This window comes from Ovis canadensis, chromosome 10 (assembly GCF_042477335.2).
Source record: "Ovis canadensis isolate MfBH-ARS-UI-01 breed Bighorn chromosome 10, ARS-UI_OviCan_v2, whole genome shotgun sequence".
In the NCBI taxonomy this organism is placed as follows: Eukaryota; Metazoa; Chordata; class Mammalia; order Artiodactyla; family Bovidae; genus Ovis; species Ovis canadensis.
The window spans coordinates 42,363,436-42,382,267 of record NC_091254.1 but is presented as its reverse complement, the minus strand read 5'-3'; the positions used below and the strand labels follow the sequence as shown (position 1 = coordinate 42,382,267).

At 44.1% G+C, this 18,832-nt stretch overlaps 1 protein-coding gene and 1 long non-coding RNA gene across 3 annotated transcripts in view; both read left to right on the top strand.

Moving 5' to 3' along the window:
* The window catches only part of LOC138446566 (uncharacterized), a 75,863-nt gene extending 72,305 nt beyond the window's left edge, over positions 1-3,558 (top strand). For both annotated transcript variants that reach the window (XR_011259395.1, XR_011259396.1), the window contains 2 exons: positions 1,508-1,620; positions 3,046-3,558. This is a non-coding gene — a long non-coding RNA (uncharacterized lncRNA). The remainder of the gene's footprint in view (positions 1-1,507; positions 1,621-3,045) is intronic.
* Positions 3,559-4,015: 457 nt separating this feature from the next.
* The window catches only part of KL (klotho), a 39,949-nt gene continuing 25,132 nt past the window's right edge, over positions 4,016-18,832 (top strand). The window contains exon 1 of the mRNA XM_069601584.1: positions 4,016-4,887. Coding sequence (XP_069457685.1) covers positions 4,066-4,887 — 822 coding nt within the window. The 5' untranslated portion in view covers positions 4,016-4,065. The remainder of the gene's footprint in view (positions 4,888-18,832) is intronic.

Sequence of the window (18,832 nt, the reverse complement as noted above, 5' to 3'; positions counted from 1 at the left end):
CCTCTGAAATACACATAGATGCAGGATGTCAAATATGGCCGTTGCTGTGACCAATTCTCCTCCCTGTGCTAAGACAGATATTACTAATCAATCTCTTGATTGATTAGTAGACATTACTCATCAAACCTCTTTTGTAAGCCGGGATGTGGCTCCAGAATTCTCAGCATGTTCTTCAGACCTCTCTTACTAATGGTTTCATTCATTCATTCCATACATATGAGTGCAGCAACTATAATGGATAGACATTATTCTAGGTGTTCCAGGTACTGCAAAGAAAAAGCCCCATGCCTTTTCTCATTGGGCTTACATTCTATTGAAGATAAAGGAAAAATGTAAACAAGATAATCTGGGTTAGTCCTAAGCTCAATTAGAAAAATAAAACAGGACAATGTAATTGAGAGTGACTAGGGGTAACTACTCTGGACAGAGAGTTAAAGAAGGCTGCTCTCGGAATGTGACTCTTGTTCTAAGACCTGACTGAGGAGAAGCAGGTGGTTCTGAAAAGCATTCCAGAGAGAAATTGCCTTGAGGTTGGGAGCCAGTTTGGCTAGTTCCAAGGACAAGCAGGAGGTGTATCTGGCTGGAACAGAGTAAAGAGTGGTATGACAAAAAGGCAAGGATTGTTGGTCTATTTTGTTAACTGTTAACTGTTGCATTCCCAGTGCCTAGAATAGTGCTCAGCACAAAACAAATATTTATTTAATGAGTAAAAGAAGCTCTGATGTGATATAATAATAAAACCTATTAAAGACTCTTTATCCCTACCTACATTTTCAGCCCACTATTTCCTTCCACTGACAAATAAGACTTTTTTTTTTTTACCATGAATACACTGAGGACACTTTTTTCCTTTCATATTTTGCTTCCCCATACTCTTACCTCCCAGACTTTTTGCAAGTTTTACTATGTAATCTGAGATAGTACCATGTCTTATCTGTGAAACTTTTCCAACCAATTCAAAATAGAATAATTTCTCCTTCTGAATTCTTCAAATACCTGTCATAGGTGTCATTTGTTAACACTCAGTGTAATAAACTGAACAACATTACTACCAACTTTCTTTGTCCTGTTTCTTCCAATCACTATTGTTCTTTTTAAGATTTTTTTAAATGTGGACCATTTATAAAGCTTCTATTGAATTTGTCACAATGTTGCTTCTGTTCTATATTTTGAGTTTTCGGCTGCGAGGCATGTGAGATCTTAGCTCCCTGACCAGGGACAGAACCTGCATCCTTCGTGTTGGAAGGTGAAGTTTTAACCACCGGACTGCTAGGGAAGTCCCCATCACTACTGTTTCTGCGGATGGGGGTCGTCACCTGTTTTGAAGGCTTGAACTTCTTGTGGTTGCTTTGCCCATGGTGGTTGCTGAGAGGGATTGTTCTGATGATCTCGGTATCTCCTCAGAGACGCTAGTGTCTGTGACTGGTGAGCTAGGAGCCCCCCATTGGGGTTGATGTTTTGTTTAGGCCCATGTGAGTCAGTGAACCCCTTTCTTCTCCCTTCGCAGACAAGGGCTGTGCTGGTCCCAGGAGCAGCCAGGAGAAGGGATGGGATGAAGGATGTTAGTCACCTTGACGACTCCCTTTAGGCTGTTGAAAATCATCATCATGACAAAAGCCAGTAAGTAAATTAAAAAATCTCCAATCTGTCTTCTGTACCTCAAAAAAAAAAAAAAAAAAACCACCTTTCCTTCAATGCATCAATAACTTTACCTTCATATTCAAAGCACAGCAAGTAATTAATCTCTTGTTTGTGGGAGAACAAAGCACTGAATGAAAGCCACATTTTAGATGTGAAAGAATCAAAACTGAACAAATGCAAAGCAGCAGCAGCAATTATTTATACTCCAGGAATCCAGAATTTAATAACCATTAAAAGAACCTTGGTAAACAGCAAGTTCTGGAAATAAAGTTTAATTATCATGTGATCTTTACCATTGGGTTGAATTAACTATCACCTGGGAACATCCTTGAAATACTGAAAGCTATGATGTTCAACTGGATATACATAGGCTTTATGTACCCCTCAGAGAGAGAACTTCAAATGTGAAGCATTTATTAGTCACCTTGGTTCTATTTTTTAATCACTGCTTTAAAAATCCATCTCTTTAAATCTCTCTTTCTCTCACTGTTGGTTAAATGAAAGTAGCAATAAATACAATCTGCCCCGAGCAAACAGACCATACATCAATAAGTGAACACTTAGCCTAAGCTATTTTCCATGAGACCCATGAAGCATTTCTAATTGAAACTTAACAAGCTACAAGAAGCAGACACTCTAATCATCAGTTTTAGAAGGGAAATGTGAGCCTGAGTGCGGACATAGAAGCTTTTTAATTTATCTGGAAGAGAGTGTGACTGTATGCTTGCATGGTATAATTTTTTTTTAATTGCTGGAGTGTCATTGTTTATTATTTCACATTTATTGAAAAATGTAGAAGCCACATGAAACAGAATAGTAATGTCTTGTTCCGACCTAATGGCTTAATCTTACTAAACCACGATAATATATGCTGGCTAGAGTTGGGAATATTTAATAAAACACTGGAATAAATTTGTTGTGCTTACATTTTAAGGAAATTAATAGAAGCACCTTCATCTGCAAAATTTAAAACTTCATTGATTTTAAGTTTGTATGAAACAGCAGTGCAGGGGTGATAACTAGGTAAGAACAGATGTACCTCTAAGATCTGAGTCATTGATCATAGGAGAAGGTGTGCCATGATGGAGGCACACCTGCTCTGTGTGCACATTTGTTTCATTTGAGCGTCACAAGTGTCTTAAGGCGGCAGGGCAGACATGACCATCTCTATTTTATAAATAAGAATCCTAAGGCTTGGAGAGACTGTCCCGGCCAAGATCGCAAAGGAGGAGGAGCCCAGAGCGTCCAGTCCCCAGTTAGTCACATATCAGGTCTACGCACACTCACAGTGTCTCCACAATTTGTCAAAAGGGCTCTTTGGTGACCGGAAAGGCGTCATGATTCTATTTTGTCCTCGAAGGTGCTTGGGCTAAACCCCTCCTCCCTTTTCTCTTCACTGATCAGGGATCCAGAGTCCGCCCACTCCACCGGCAGCTGCGTGCACGGTTTGTTCATACAAGATAAATTACTTGCCAAGCCAGAGCTGAAAGCTAAAACATGTGACTATTCAAAAAACAGATGCAAAAGGACACAGAGGTGAATGAGAACTACTCAAAGTCCAAACCTTGGCGTTTCTCTTTCTTCTGGAAGAACCACCACCAACTGTCTTTAGACATTCACCAAGTCATTCTGCACGATCCAATTAAAGAACAAGTACTGGTTTGGAATGGTTAAAAGATAACCGTGAAGAAAGCAAAGTTCAAGGGAGCCCATGCGTCTCCCTTGTCTTCCTCGAAGGCGTCCTAGACTCGGGCCTGCGGGAAGCGCCACTCCGGCTGCGCCCGAGGGGCGGCTCTTCATGCGAGCATCTTCCTTAGAGAAAGTCCACCTCGGGTCCTTCTCTCCCAACATTTCAAGTTCCAACCTAGCTCTCCCCACCCTGCCCTCCCAATACAATTTCAGCCGGTTCCTAATCGACTCCAGTCTCCTCAGTCGCTCTTCTCAGCCTCCGAGTAGGGAGAGAAGAGAAAAGCAGGCGCTTTTCCTGTGGGCGCACCCCGCTCCCGCAGATCCCGCGCCGAACTCGGGAAAGTTGGGGCGGCCGCCTCCCCTCCCGGGCTCGGCGGCTTCTTCCAGGAGGGGCGCGGATGGAGTGTAGAAAGCGAGCTCGCAGGAAAAGTCCTGCGGAGGAAACATCCCTGGCTGCCCCTGGGCGCAGAGAGGCACAGGTGCGTTTTCTCCGACGTCGGAGAGCCGCGCCCGCTGCGCCGGGCCCACGATCGCGCCCCCTGCGCGGGCTCCCGCTCGCCCTTTGCGCCCCAGTCCCCCCCGCCCTCCCCCTCATCCAGGGAGGCGGGGGGAGGCGCGGGGCCACAGGTAATCATTGCCAGCGGGGCCCGCGGGGGGAAGCGGGGGTGGGCGGCGCGGCGGGGCGCGGGCATAAAGGGGCGCGGCGCGGCGCCCGTGCGCCCGGCTCCCGGCAGCATGCCCGCCCGCGCCCCGCCGCGCCGCCTGCGGGCGCTGCCGCCGCCGCCGCCGCCGCTGTGGCTGCTGCTGCTGGCCCTGGGCGGCCGGCCCCTGCGCGCCGAGCCCGGCGACGGCGCGCAGACCTGGGCCCGCTTCGCGCGCCCTCCGACCCCCGAGGCCGCGGGGCTACTCCACGACACCTTCCCCGACGGCTTCCTCTGGGCCGTGGGCAGCGCCGCCTACCAGACGGAGGGCGGCTGGCAGCAGCACGGCAAGGGCGCCTCCATCTGGGACACGTTCACCCACCGCCCCCCGGCGCCTCCAGGCGACCCCTCGGCGGCCGGCTGGCCGTCGGGCGCCCCGTCGCCGCCCCCGCCCGCCACCGGGGACGTGGCCAGCGACGGCTACAACAATGTCTTCCGAGACACGGAGGGGCTGCGCGAGCTCGGGGTCACCCATTACCGCTTCTCCATCTCGTGGTCGCGGGTGCTCCCCAATGGCAGCGCCAGCGCCCCCAACCGGGAGGGGCTGCGCTACTACCGGCGTCTGCTGGAGCGGCTGCGGGAGCTGGGCGTGCAGCCCGTGGTCACCTTGTACCACTGGGACCTGCCCCAGCTCCTGCAGGATGCCTACGGCGGCTGGGCCAACCGCGCCCTGGCCGACCACTTCAGGGATTACGCCGAGCTCTGCTTCCGCCACTTCGGCGGCCAGGTCAAGTACTGGATCACCATCGATAACCCCTACGTGGTGGCCTGGCACGGCTACGCCACCGGGCGCCTGGCTCCCGGCGTCCGGGGCAGCCCGCGACTTGGTTACCTGGTGGCGCACAACCTCCTCCTGGTGAGTGCGAGGGGGCCAGGCGGAGGGCCACGCGGGGGAGAGGGCCCCTGGAGACGCCCGGGGCAAGAGGGGTGTCTGACTGGGGGATGCCAGTCAGAGGAGGCTCCTATGTAGCACACCTGTGCAGTTTCCTGGGGTCCACGCCCAGGGAGGGTGGGGGGCGCTGAGCTTCTTGGGCTTCCCAGGAAATCGTGGAGTCGGGAATGGGAGGGAAACCCCGCAGTGGGCGTGCCAGGGGACTGCCTTTTTTGAGGCCATCGTCAAAAAGAAATGGGGATTCGTTTCTCCCATGAGAAATGGGAGCGCCTTTCTCTTGAGGGTAGAGGATCCCTAGAGGTGAAATAGGACTAGGAGCAGCCGCCAGAGCACGAGGAAAGAAGTTTGCTCGGAAGCCACACAGACAGCATTGCTCTCTGCTAGAGTCTGTGGAGATGTCACGAGTTCAGTTTTAATCCAATAAGATCTGTCTTGCTTGTGGCACAAGTTCACACGGCAGCAAACTCGAAGATGTTAAAATCCCATCTCCTGCAGAGCAGAGTTTCAACTGTCTTTGGAAGTTCTTTCAGTGGCAGGATTGAGAACTACATCCGCGGACCTTAATCAGCAGGAGTGTGAAGACCCCTTGTACGGTCTCAAATAAAGCTACCTAAGATACAGAAACTACTAAAGGGCGGGATAGCGATGCTGTCTCCAATTGGAAGGATTCCCCAAGGATGAGATTATTAGCCTGACAAAATTGATTTTAACACCCTTGTACAAAAGGCTTAATACATTTTGACAGAGGAGGAATTAATGTGCCATGATGAAGTTGTCTCCCAAAGAATTCTTTCCCCCTTTTCTCCTTTACTTAGTGTTCAAGATTAGGTTCATCAATTTGAGGGTTCCTTTATAACGTCAGTTGTACACTTTGTACAGTTTTGTATCATGAGAGAATATTTTATATGTATATGTGCAAACCTTTTAATAAATGGGTTTAAATGTATAACATTTGGCACAGTATTTTGGTGACTTATGCATCTACTGGAAGACCTATTTTTTAATTTAGAATTAAGCCACATGTTTTGAACAAAATCAAGATGAGGACTCGCTTCTACACACTTTTAATCGAAGCCACAGGTAATTGAGGCAGAACAGTTCCTGGGTCACTGAGTTGACTTACCACTCAGAGCTGCTGATAGTGTTGTAATAAGGGCTAATTAGATTGTGTGTCAGCTCCAAAAAAACCTGCTTGCTACCACAGGTCATGAAAGAATGTTGAGTTTGTTTGACCAAAACTTGTGATTTTAGTGATTCCATATTGACACATATACATATATATATATATTTCAGTAAGATACTTTAGAGCAGTGGTAATAAATTTGTTCAGTCTGTCAGTTCTTTTAAGGAATCAGAAGACCCAAACAGCACCTGTTCATGACTGGTGATAGAAAACTATGGAAAAAGCTGGTCTCTCTTTTGAAGAAAACATAAGCAAATTTCAGCTCATACCAGAAACAAGAGATTTGTGGACCAACTAAAGGACCAAATAAACTATTCCTGCAAAATTACTATTGTAGATTTAAATCATATGAGTTCTGTTTTTAGAATGCATGTAATAAACTCTGTATGAATATAAAACTCATCAATTGTTATTATAACCACTTACCCATTCATTTCATACATAAGATAAGAAACTGGGACTGCAGGAGCTTTCTGGTACTCTGGTATATTAAATAGTCAACATGCTTTTGACTCTTGTGCCCACTTTTTGCCTTTCGATTAACTTCTCAGTTATATTTCTGTCTCCTTACACAAAAACTTGCCAAACACTAACCATCCTTCCCAGTGGACTTTGTGTTCATAAGAAATTAGTTACAAGTAGACAGTTGCTTTTGCTGATGCTGCAAACATAATTACAGTTGCTGTAAAAAATTAATTTTGCTTTCACATATCTTTGGTTTGGAGTGTAGTCATTCTTGTATCTCATGAAGAAGTAAGTTGTTATGATCAAATATGATATCTTTAATTGTGTCCTATGAGATATTTTCATTCTGATGTTAATATTCTTTCTTGGTGTTTGTGTTACAGGGAGGGGAGTATGGAAGTTTTGATCTTATTTGAAAAGATAAATCATATTCCCAGATTTTGGTAATGGAACATTTTGGTGATATTAATAGAACTTTTCAGCCAGGTTTTAGGTATTTCTGGTAGGGGCTACTGAGCCCTTAGCACATTTATTTACATTTGGGGATCTGATGCTGGTGAAGGATCAATCTGGCCAGCACCTCTCCCCTCCCCTATTCTGTGTTTCCACTAATTTACAAGTAGACTAAGGAGATGCCTTAGGGAGACTGGAAATTTGACATTCCCCCCCACCCCGTTCCCCCCCACCCCCAGCACCAGATACTTAAGAATCATTGTCTGATGGCCTGGAGGACAGAGGCAGGCCAGACAAACTGCAGGATGAATAAGGAGATGGGGAAGCTTTGCTCAGAATGGAGGTGTTCCTGTTTTTTTGTGGGGTTTTGGTCCTGAGGTCCCCTTGATAAAAATAGCCTCTGTGTGTGTATGTATGAGAGACAGAGACAGAACCTGACAGAGCCAGAACGGACAGAAAGATTTCCCTGCAGAGCCCATGGACTCCAGACTGCTTTGCTCATCCAAATATAACCTGGAAAGAAGATGTAACTTCTTCTCTCTAGCTTGAAGAGGGACTGCTGTGCCTTTGCAGCTCTAGAAACATGGGTCTTAATGGCCCCTGAAGAACTAGTGTTAAGGCTGGTGGTTGGAATCCAGCTCCAATGGTGCCTGGGAGTTTTTGTTCTGCCCATGGGATTCTGGGGAGGACCAGGACCAAGCTGGAGATACACATGGGACTCCCAGGGAGTCTTGCAAATGTCTGTTCAGGGAACCTGTGACAAAAAGACAGCTTTGGGGGGGGGGGCAGGGGGGATATTTATTTATTTATTTGACTGCATTGGGTCTTAGTCGCGGCACGTGGACTCTTAGCTGTGGCTTGTGGGATCTAGGTCCCAACCAGAGGTTGAACCCGGGCCCCCTGCACTGGAAGCACAGAGTAGTCTTAGCCTCTGGACCACAAGGAAGTCCCAAAAGACAACTTCTTTCACTTAAGGAGGTGGGGCTGGGAGATATTACTTTGCGCATTACATATAGTACATATGGTACTGAGCACCAGTGCTCCTGTCAGCTGATCTGTCTACAGCATCTGTCCAGCCGCTCTCCTCTTTCTTAACACACTTTCTTAGCTTGGCTTCCAGAACCTCACTGTCTCTCCTTTCTCCTCTCAGCTCACTGGCATCTTCTTCCCAGTTCCCTTTGCTTATTCTTCCCTATCATGTCTCTAAATGTTGGAGTGCTGGGGCCTCCCTCCTGGGGCCTATGCTCTAGATTCACTACAAATGAGTTCTTTGAAGACTCTATATCCTGATGACTCCAAATTTTGAGTCTCCAGCCAGAACTTCTGCCCTGAGCTCTACGCTCAAATAGAGTGTAGAGCTTATCCTCTTTGATGTCAAATAGACATGTCACATTTAACATCCAAAAGCAAATTCTTCACTTCCCCATCTTCATGGTAGCTTTGCTCTTTCAGTTGGTTGGACACCAAAGCTTAACTTCTTCCTTTCTCTTAAATGTTATGTTCAATCCATCAACCAATCCTATAGCTCTGCTGCTGCTGCTGCTGCTGCTGCTGCTGCTAAGTTGCTTCAGTTGTGTCTGACTCTGTGCGACCCCGTAGATGGCAGCCCACCAGGCTCCCCCGGCCCTGGGATTCTCCAGGCAAGAACACTGGAGTGGGTTGCCATTTCCTTCTCCAATGCATGAAAGTGAAAAGTGAAAGTGAAGTCACTCAGTCGTGTCTGACTCTTAGCGACCCCATGGACTGCAGCCCACCAGGCTCCTCTGTCCATGGGATTTCCCAGGCAAGAGTACTGGAGTGGGGTGCCATTGCCTATAGCTCTACTTACCTTCAAAATGTATAGAGAATCCAGCCACTTCTCTCTTTATCTAAAACTCCAGGTCCAAGCCCCTATCACATTCTGCCTGGATCACTGGAACAGCCTAATGACTGATGTCCTTGCCTCTGCCCTTGCTCCTTGCAGTTTGCCATGGCGGATATTCCCAAGGATATCATTATGAGTGAACAGGATAAAGTCCCCTGTTTATTAAAATCACATTTTTTCTTTAAGAACTAGCTCACATGCTCCCTTTGGCCCTACACTCAAATGCCATCTGTTCCTTCTGTGGAACCCACAGTGCTTCACTCTGATGCCCCCTACCACACTTTTTCTTTCATTTAATCATTTGCTTCACTAGCTGGGTAATTCCTTAAGTGAGGAAAACGCGTTCACTTCATCTATCCTAAAATGCCATCTTGCCCTTGGTAAGTGCTAAGTAAGTGACTTCTGGCTATTTAACAGCCTGACTTTGCCCTTATAAACTCATGTTCCTAAGATCTGTTCTCTTCATCAATTTTCTAGCCACTTTCTTATGGGACAGGGAGTATTAAATCCTAACCAGAGAGTAAGAATCAGTAACTATAATGGTGCAGGATCTGACATTTTCAGTAAAAATTTAAAGTTCATCATCACATGTATGACTCCATTGTAAAAGTTCCCAAACAACTGAAAACTGCTTATAATCACTATGAAACATTATGACAAAGTTTTCAGAATGGGGGATGGGGGAATTCTCCTGGCTGGTTTTAGGAGCATGTATTGGAAGTGGCCTTCTTATCTGGTTGAGCTGTCCTTCCCCAAGTAATAGTGGAGGCAATTTATCTATTAGATACATGTTCGAATTATAAGGCTATGTACTTTTGTGAAGCACTTTACTAATTTTCCTCTCATTAAAATTTTTTGGTACATTGCTGGAATAATCAACTGAGTTGAATGTTAATGTATTTTATAGACTACTGAATTCAATAGTATATTTAATCAGAAACAGTTAAAATGTCTCCTGAAGAGCTTGACTCACTCTTCCTTGAATATCTGATTGAACACAATGTTTTTTTGAAGGTCACAGTCAAGTCCAAGAAAAAATTTAAGAATAGGAAAAAAACTAATAAAATAATTTCAAAATCAAAGTCGTGTTTACCAATGTCAATTCTTTTGAGTTGAAGAGGGACTACTAAGCATTCAAATAATGCCAGTGTGCATTTCTCAAGTGCAAAATGGCTGAATGCTCACCGTGTTACCTGAACGTAGTAGTTAGTCATGAAGTTTGCACACAGAAGTCTTCTGAGTTATCTTATTTTTTCAAACAGTACGATGTTCCAAGCCAGAATTTTAAAATTAATTTGTACAAAAAAATATGTTTCTTTGTAATTATTTCAGCAGCATTTGACTAGATTTTCAAGTCAGTTTTGAAATCACCTACTTTCCATAAAGCATATTACCCAATACCTTTTCTGGATATTTAAAAGGAATGTTATCTTTTTAAGGCATAAAGGAAATTTTAGGTCTAGGAAGAGAATAAAAAACAAAATTGGGAGGACGAGAAATAAAGAGAGGGTAAGTACAAATGCATATGGTTTTTGAATCCTTCAAGATCCACATCTCAGGAAACTACAAAGTGATATTTGTAATCTCAGTTGCTCAGTTGTGTCCAGCTCTTTGCGACACCACGGACTGCAGTACTCTAGGCTTCCCTGTCCATCACCAACCCCTGGAGCTTGCTCAAACTCATGTCCATCAAGTCAGTGATCTATTTAAACAGATAAGCATAATTTAAACATATAATAATGCTTTATTTATATAATTATGTATTTATGTGCTTAAAAATAATTTAAGCATATAAACAGATAAGCATAATATATTTAAATAGACAAGCTTAATCTACCTTTTATATGCTTAAAGTATCACTATAGCTCTTCTAACACAGATGTAAAATAATCTTTACTTATTTCAATATGTCCTTTTTTTTTTTTTTGTAAATTGAATATTTGCAATCTGCTTTCTCACCCGGTATCTGGGAAGGAGTTTTAAAAAGCGAGGAAGAACAAGGGAAACAATTTCTACCCAGACAGGAATGTGACCTTTGTGCATTTCCAAGGCAGATAATATCTCCATTTTCATCCAGTGGATGGGGGGATAGGGAAGGAGGAGTATGTGACCTTGTGGGAGCTTCACCTGAAGGCCACACCATCTCTTGCACTCACCTCCCATTGACAGAATCCAGTCACGTGGTGCAGGGAGCGGAGGTGTACTGCAGCTGCGGAGCTGTGTGCTCAGCAAATCAATTGGGAACAGGTCATTAAGGACAAGCAGTGATCTCCCCCACACTGTCCACCTCTCAGATACATCGTGAGAATTAAAATCAGGTATGTCAACATGTTCTGAAAAATGTAAAGAGCTCTACAAAGGTGAGGTATGAATCTTTGCAGTCAATAAAAGCAAAAGAACTTGAGAAGTGATCCTCTTGAGCTGTTTAGATGAAAGGAATTAGACAAATGCGTTAGAAATTGTTGCCTCACTTAACTTCATTCGTAACCCTCAGCATTCAGTGGGACAGTCTTTGCAGTTATTTCAGCAGCATTTGACTAAATTTTCAAATCAGTTTTGAAATGACCTATTTTACATAAAACCTATTACCAAGTACCTTTTCTTGATGTTTAAAGGAAATTTACTAAAATTTATGACTGATATAATTTGGTATATTGACTTAAGATAAATGTTTAGTCAACTTGCATGGCCCCAGTCTGAATAGATTTTTTTTTATTAATAACATTATTGTTTGCAGTATGGATGTCAGAACATCAGCCATGAACCAGTATCATTTATAGTTTGATAAAATAGTCAAGATAAACTGAAACCAGTTTTATACACTAAGCCTTCCCTGGTGGCTCAGATGGTAAAAAATCTGGCTGCAATGCAGAGACCCGGGTTCGATCCCTGGGTTGGGAAGATCCCCTGGAGGAGGCAATGGCAACGTGCTTCAGTATTCTTGCCTGGAGAATCCCATGCACAGAGGAGCCTGGCGGGCTACTGTCCATGGGGTCGTAAAGAGTCAGACACAACTGAGTGGCTAATGCTTTAAATATAATGGTTGAACAGATAGTATTTCCATGTCTGTAAATGCACTATTATTTGATAATTAGAATAAAAAGGCAACAGAGGAATCTTAGGTCAGATTTCTTCTCTGGACCAACTCCTTGCAGTTGTCCTGGGATCCTCTGGCTTCTGCTCAACTATTTCTAGCAAAAGCAACCCAGGTTCTCTCAAGTAGCCCACTTGATTTTATCTTTCATATTGATTAGAAACCTGCCTCTATAGAGGACTCACCCCTGGTTGTCTCTGCCTTCTTTGTGTCAAAAAATAAAACAAATTGCTTTTTGTGGAGACAGCTTTTCAAATATCTGAAAAGGCCACTATGTTCTTCCTAAGTATTTTCTCCTTTATTCACGTTCCGGGTCAGGCCTCCAAGAATTAGAGGGAACTGCCATTTAGTCAGGACTCCTTCTTGGGGAGATGCAGTGGGGCAGACAGGAAGGTGGTTGAATTCTGAGAAAGCAAATGTGACCTTTGAGAGGCCTCTTTATCTTCTGACCCTTGAGGAGAAGGTGGGGAGGGAGAAGGAAGAGTTGACCTTTCTATTAATATCGCCCCAGGGTGTGTGTCTTTGAGGAACAGTGCAGAACAGAGTTGGCTGTCTGTGGGACCTGCCCATGGCCATCGTCCTTACCAAGGGGCTGCGGATGGTGGCGATGACTGAGGACACCGGAGTTGGAAGGGTATTCTGAGTTCTGTGTCCTGGGGGCCAGTTGTGCAGCCACACCAGGTGAAGCAATGCCCAGTTCATGCCACAGGATCAGTGGCTGGAGGGGCAAAGAGAAGGACGTGGAGGCTTCTCTTAAGATTCGATGTGCAAACCAAGTTTCAGCTGCCCCCAGGATTCAGCCCGTATTTCTTGTTCTGGACACTGGATCCTGCCCCTGCTGTCCAAGACTGCATTGACGGCTTTGGCTGTCACCTTCCTGCGGACTCAAATTGGTTTGAGGTCAGCTAAAACCTCCCAGGCTTTAAAATTTTTCCCTGTGTGAATTGCTCTTAAACCAGATTTTCCCTGTCACCTCCTTTTGTTGTTTATTTTTGAACGTTTAATCTTACTAAATTTCATCCTGAATATGTAAAGGTGAGAGGAGGATTATGACAAATGGTGAATACTTCTTAAAATTTGAACATCACCTAAATAATATTAGGGTGAGCAGTTAAAGGAGTAGCAGTGCGCAGGTATAGTGGAATAGTGTTTGGCCATTAAAAAGTTAATGTATGGTGATTAAAGTTGCACATGGTATGTTATTAAGAGAAAAATGCCATTTGCTATATTATGCTTCTTACATATCTTAGCTGTGTGAGTGAGTGTGAATGAGTAGAGAGCATTCTCTTGTTGCCACCCTTTCCCCCAGCTTTTTCCTGACATGCCAAGCCTAGATTTGCTATTCCTGCTTTCTGCTCCATAAAATTCTGTCCTGCCCATCTTATAATATTTCACACATTTTATTGAAATAATTTGTTTCGTGGTCTTCCCCCTGCAAAGATCTCAGCTTTGTGATGCCAGGAGTCATGTTTATATTGTTTATCATTTGTGGGTGTTTCTAGATAGTAGTGTTACAGGTAATTTTTTTTTTTTCCTCTGATTGTCTGGATTTTTTCTAATTGTTCTATAAGCAAAATGTGATACTTTTGTGGTGGAGAAGTCATAAGTAGTGTTTCTGGGAAAAGATGGCAGATTGAATTTACCCATCAAATTTTTCTCTCTTGAAACCCCATTAAACTTCAGTAACTCAGTTGCTCAGTTGTGTCCAACTCTTTGTGACCCCATGGACTATAGCCCGCCAGGCTCCTCTGTCCATGGAATTCTCCAGGCAAGAATACTGAAGTGGGTAGCCATTCCCTTCTGCAGGGGATCTTCCTGACACAAGGATAGAACCTGGGTCTCCTGCTTTGTAGGCAGATTCCCTTTAATAAGGTGACCATTAGCAGAGAAACAGTTAAAACAAAGAAAGGGGAATGGGCAAGAGGAGGGAAGGAGAGAAGGAGGGGAGGGAGACGGAGGAAGACACAGAGTGGAGAGAACCGTGGAAACAAAACTTTAAAAGCTCAGAAGCAGATGGTGGAGTATTCCTGACTCAGTGGATCCGAGCAAGCTGACTACTAGATCGGCTGTGGGAGAAGCCAAGAACCAATCCCACGATTGCAGAATCTCAGAGAATAGCAAGACCAGGTGCTCTGGAAAGGGTGCTGAAGGGCGTGGCTGCTAAAATGAGAATTGGTTGAAAGCTGTGTAAGAAACAACTCGATTTCCGGATCTCTTCCCCATCATACCCACTGTTGGGCCTATGTCACTTCTCCACTCAAGGAGAAAACTCAGTGAATTTTCTGGAGTGTATAAAATGGAAAGCATCTGGACTGAGGGACCTCAGGCATATTTGAGGGCATGAGCACCACGCTGAAAAGAGGGACTAAGTGAGCATATGAGCCTGGAAGTGGAGACCCGCACCCCTTTCCCAGCCTCTCTTTTTATTCCACCCCCAGCCCTTCTTGCTCAACAGGCTCTTGGAACGTTGGCCATGTGACTTCTGCTCTCCAGGTAGGGACTGGAAGCATCTTCTGGGAATCTGATGAGCTCATGCGGAAAGACCTAAGACGTTGGTCCTAAAGGTTCCACAACAAAATGGCAGAGACAGATCACTCCACAGTGAAGCTTGAAGTCAACACAGCCCACCCACATGCTCAGATCTTCCAGCCAGGGTTTTTGTTTCTCATTCTTAAACATGAGTAGATGATTAGGAACCAGCAGGATCTGAGGAAAGTGTCTAATGGGAAAGACTGAGACCTACCTAAATAGAGAGGAAAAAAGCAACTTTGAGGGGAGAAAACTTGGAGGAAACTGAGAATATATGGGGAGAAAAAAAGCTAAAAGGCAAAAAAAAAGAAGTCAAAAGATAAAAATTCTAGTTATAAAAATAAGGAAGTCATAGGATGTAATGTACAGCTTTGTGATTATAGTTAGTACTGTGTTGTGTATTTGAGAATGCTAATTATGACCAACCTAGATAGCATATTCAAAAGCAGAGACATTACTTTGCCGACTAAGGTCCGTCTAGTCACGGCTATGGTTTTTCCTGTGGTCATGTATGGATGTGAGAGTTGGCCTGTGAAGAAGGCTGAATGGCAAAGAATTGATGCTTTTGAACTGTGGTGTTGGAGAAGACTCTTGAGAGTCCCTTGGACTGCAAGGAGATCCAACCAGTCCGTTCTGAAGGAGATCAGCCCTGGGATTTCTTTGGAAGGACTGATGCTAAAGCTGAAACTCCAGTACTTTGGCCCCCTCATGCAAAGAGTTGACTCATTGGGAAAGACTCTGATGCTGGGAGGGATTGGGGGCAGGAGGAGAAGGGGACGACAGAGGATGAGATGGCTGGATGGCATCACTGACTCGATGGACGTGAGTCTGAGTGAACTCCGGGAGATGGTGATGGACAGGGAGGCCTGGCGTGCTGCGATTCATGGAGTCGCAAAGAGTCAGACACGACTGAGTGACTGAGCTGAACTGAACTGAAGGGAGGTTGATTTTAAAAGTTCTTGTAAGAAAAAAACTGTAACTGTGTTTGGTGACAAATGTTGACTAGACTTATGGTGATGGTCATTTCCTAATATAGGCAATCTATGTTGTGTAACTGAAGCTAATATAACATATATGAATTATATCTCAATAAAGAAAAATAAATTTTAAGAAACCTCAGTAAACTCTTAAAGAGTTAAGAGAATATGTTGCATCTAGGAAATAGGAATAGGATAATACAATAAAATAGGTGGGGGAAAAGAACACATGGAAATTAAATGTTATAGCAGAACTGAAAAATTTAATAGATTGGAAAATACAGGTGATAAAATCTTTGTAAGAATAGAGCAAGAAGGCAAATAGATGGACAAGTGTAGAATAAAAGTAAGAAAATTAGTGAACCATCCAGAGGTCCATCACTGAAATAACAGGAGTTCCGGAAAGAGAGGGGTGCAATAGTGTTGTGTTTGGGGGCCACACTGAACTATGCTTCTCAGGTCTGTATACTTGCATCCCACATAGTCTATGGGCTAGAGCATGTCACTTGTTTTGTTCAATGGGACAGTAACAAGTGTGATGCAAGCAAAAACTTGATAACTATTTTCACATTGGAACTTTTCTTTCTGGATCACTCCCTCTTGAAAGTGCCAGAGATAAGGGCCTTTCTGTAGGCTACCAATCAGACCGTCTGGCTCTCATATCTCTCTGTAAGGACCCAATACAATATAGCAGGAACCAGTTCATTCTTCTCTTTTCATCGGGATTGGAATGCCTGAACCATTGCATCTGTAGCAGCATTCCTCCCAACTAAGACATTCCTCCAGGTTACCGCTGGTGAAATACTTAGCAATTAGGGCACCATCTTGGGACAGAGGTCTATCTGCCCCCTTGAATACCGCTCAGAATGGCATTCGCTTTGCCTTCTGGGAAATCAAGCCTCAGCTGGGTTTAGTTGGTCTTCTGAGAAGCAGATATCAAGACAGCATTAGATGTGCAGGACATTTATTGATGGGCAACAACAGTAGAGTGAAAAGGGGGAGGAGCCAGAGAAGGCAGATGAGCCTTTAGGACATGATGTCTGTCTGACGCATGAGCGTGGGAAGGAGGGGGCGTGCGATGAGAAGCGTCTCAGATGGCAGTATAGGTCTAAGAACGATCCAACCAGGCCAATGAGGAGTTCTGAGCCATCATTCCCGTTGGAGGAGTCCATGGCTTGCAGGAACAGGTCTGCTTAGTACCCCTGGCTTATTTCAGTCATAAGGGAGTAGCCACTGAGAAGCATGGCCTCAGGGCCAGTGCGGTGGAGGGTGACGGGGTAGCAACCGGTGCAATCCGTCCATTATGCTTCTCACCGCAGAACTGAGTGGTGCATTTTCACCGCTACCAACAAACCAGCGAGTTATGCCATTCAGAAGAAAGGAGTGAAAATTATTTCCAACCAGAATGTAGTTACCTCTACTCTCAGTCATTCATGAGGATGGAATAATGAGATTTCAAGACATCCAAAGTCTCAGAAAATACATCTCGAACGCCTTACAGAGAAGTTATTGGAGGAAGAACTCCAGGTAGCATGATATAGATCAGACGGAAGAAGACCTAGAATGTTCAGAACAGTAGATATAACTCGGGAGCATGATGATGAATTGAAAATGTGCTGTGCAGCAGACCTAAGAGCAACTAGTCTGGAAGAGGGGAAGATTCCAGAAGTGTGTCTCCAAGAAAAATACTGGAGGCCAATGTGACCTTGCAGAAGTTTGTGCTATTAAAGTGTGAGAAGAATTAGCCATAGGTGCAAAGAAAACCAAGGAAGTGAAAAAGCAATGCAATGATTAACCTCAAGGAAAACAAAAATAAGAATGGAAACTTTGTCTTAATTACCACATTAGAATGCCCAGCTGTGAGTCATAGTCCTGTTGGCAGAGTAATGTCAGTACTGAATATTATTCAACCAGATCCTGCTGTATAACGAAACTGCCTGTGTGAGAGAGCTAAATCCTCATCTACCCTATCAGGAAGTCAACGGATCCTGTCTAAAGTAGGGAAGTGTGGAAATGTGCTGTGTGCTCGGTTGTGTCCAACTTTTTGCAACCCCATGGACCGTAGCCCGCCAGGCTCCTCTGTCCATGGAATTCTCCAGGCAAGAACACTGGAGTGGGCTGCCATTCCCTCCTCCAGAGCATCTTCCTGACTCAGGGATTGAAGCCATGTCTCTTGCATCTCTTGCATTGGCAGGGGGGTTCTTTACCACTGAGCCACCTGGGAAGCCCCTTGGAAATGTGCAGATATCAAAAGAAAATGTCATAAAAGTCATAGATGGCTACCTCTGGGGAGGTAACTAGGGACAGTGGGGGTGGGGAGTAGGGCAGGAAACTGTGATTATTATTTTAAGTTGCCTAAAAATTAAAAAAGAAATGATTTTTACCATCACTTAATTTTGTTGTTATAGCACATATTTGCAGCATTTCAGCCTGGAGAATTATTTTTGAATCAAGCTTTGAGGTATTTCCCAATTTTCAGATTAATGCTGTCTGAGTTTTCATCCTTTCAATAAAATAATAAAAATGTTGAAAAGAAACAGGGCCATGAGTAAACCCTATAGGGTATTGTTAGTCACCTTCTCCCAAGTGGACTATCTCCCACTAATCATGTTTCAAACATCTATCAGTGTTTGAAACCTAACAACAAATCAGTAAATTTTTGTTTAATCAATAAACACTTAAAATATGGTCCTTCAAGCATTAGTCATATATCTACAGTAGTATCCTTGTATATGTCTGACTTTTCTTCTTCTTGACTCCAAGAATATCCCAAGAAGATCTGACAGTTGTCAAAACTGTTACATTGAGAGTCTATTGCGTTTTTAGACAAGCTATAAAACTGTAAAAAAAAATTAATTGGGTGCTGGTTTGGCATTTATTTTATGAATCCACGCTGCTTCCTCATTTTCCTCTCTTCCTATACTGATGTACATTTATTAAGCTGTTATGTGATTTTGCTCATGGGTCTGTTGTTTCTGAAATGCATATTTTATTCCCTGTTAACAATTAAGAACATTTTCAATCTTCAGGCACCTTATGTTTGGTGATCCCTCAAAGTTTCATCATTTTGTAGCTATAACTGTAAATCCTTTTGGTAGGTCCTTTTTGGAGATGATGAATTCGGAACGGCATCTAGTCTCCTGGAGTGCTTTCCTCGTGCTGAGGAATCCAAGTCTAGAGTGTGGTCTGAGGATAGATAGGATAGAAGGGCAAGAGGCAACGGAGTCAGACATGCTGGAGACACTAGGTAAAAGGACTCTCCAGGATAGATAAAGACAATCCAAGAAAGATCTGGAAGATTAGAGCAGGCCTGGTGGTCTTCAGGAGACACAACAAAGGCATTG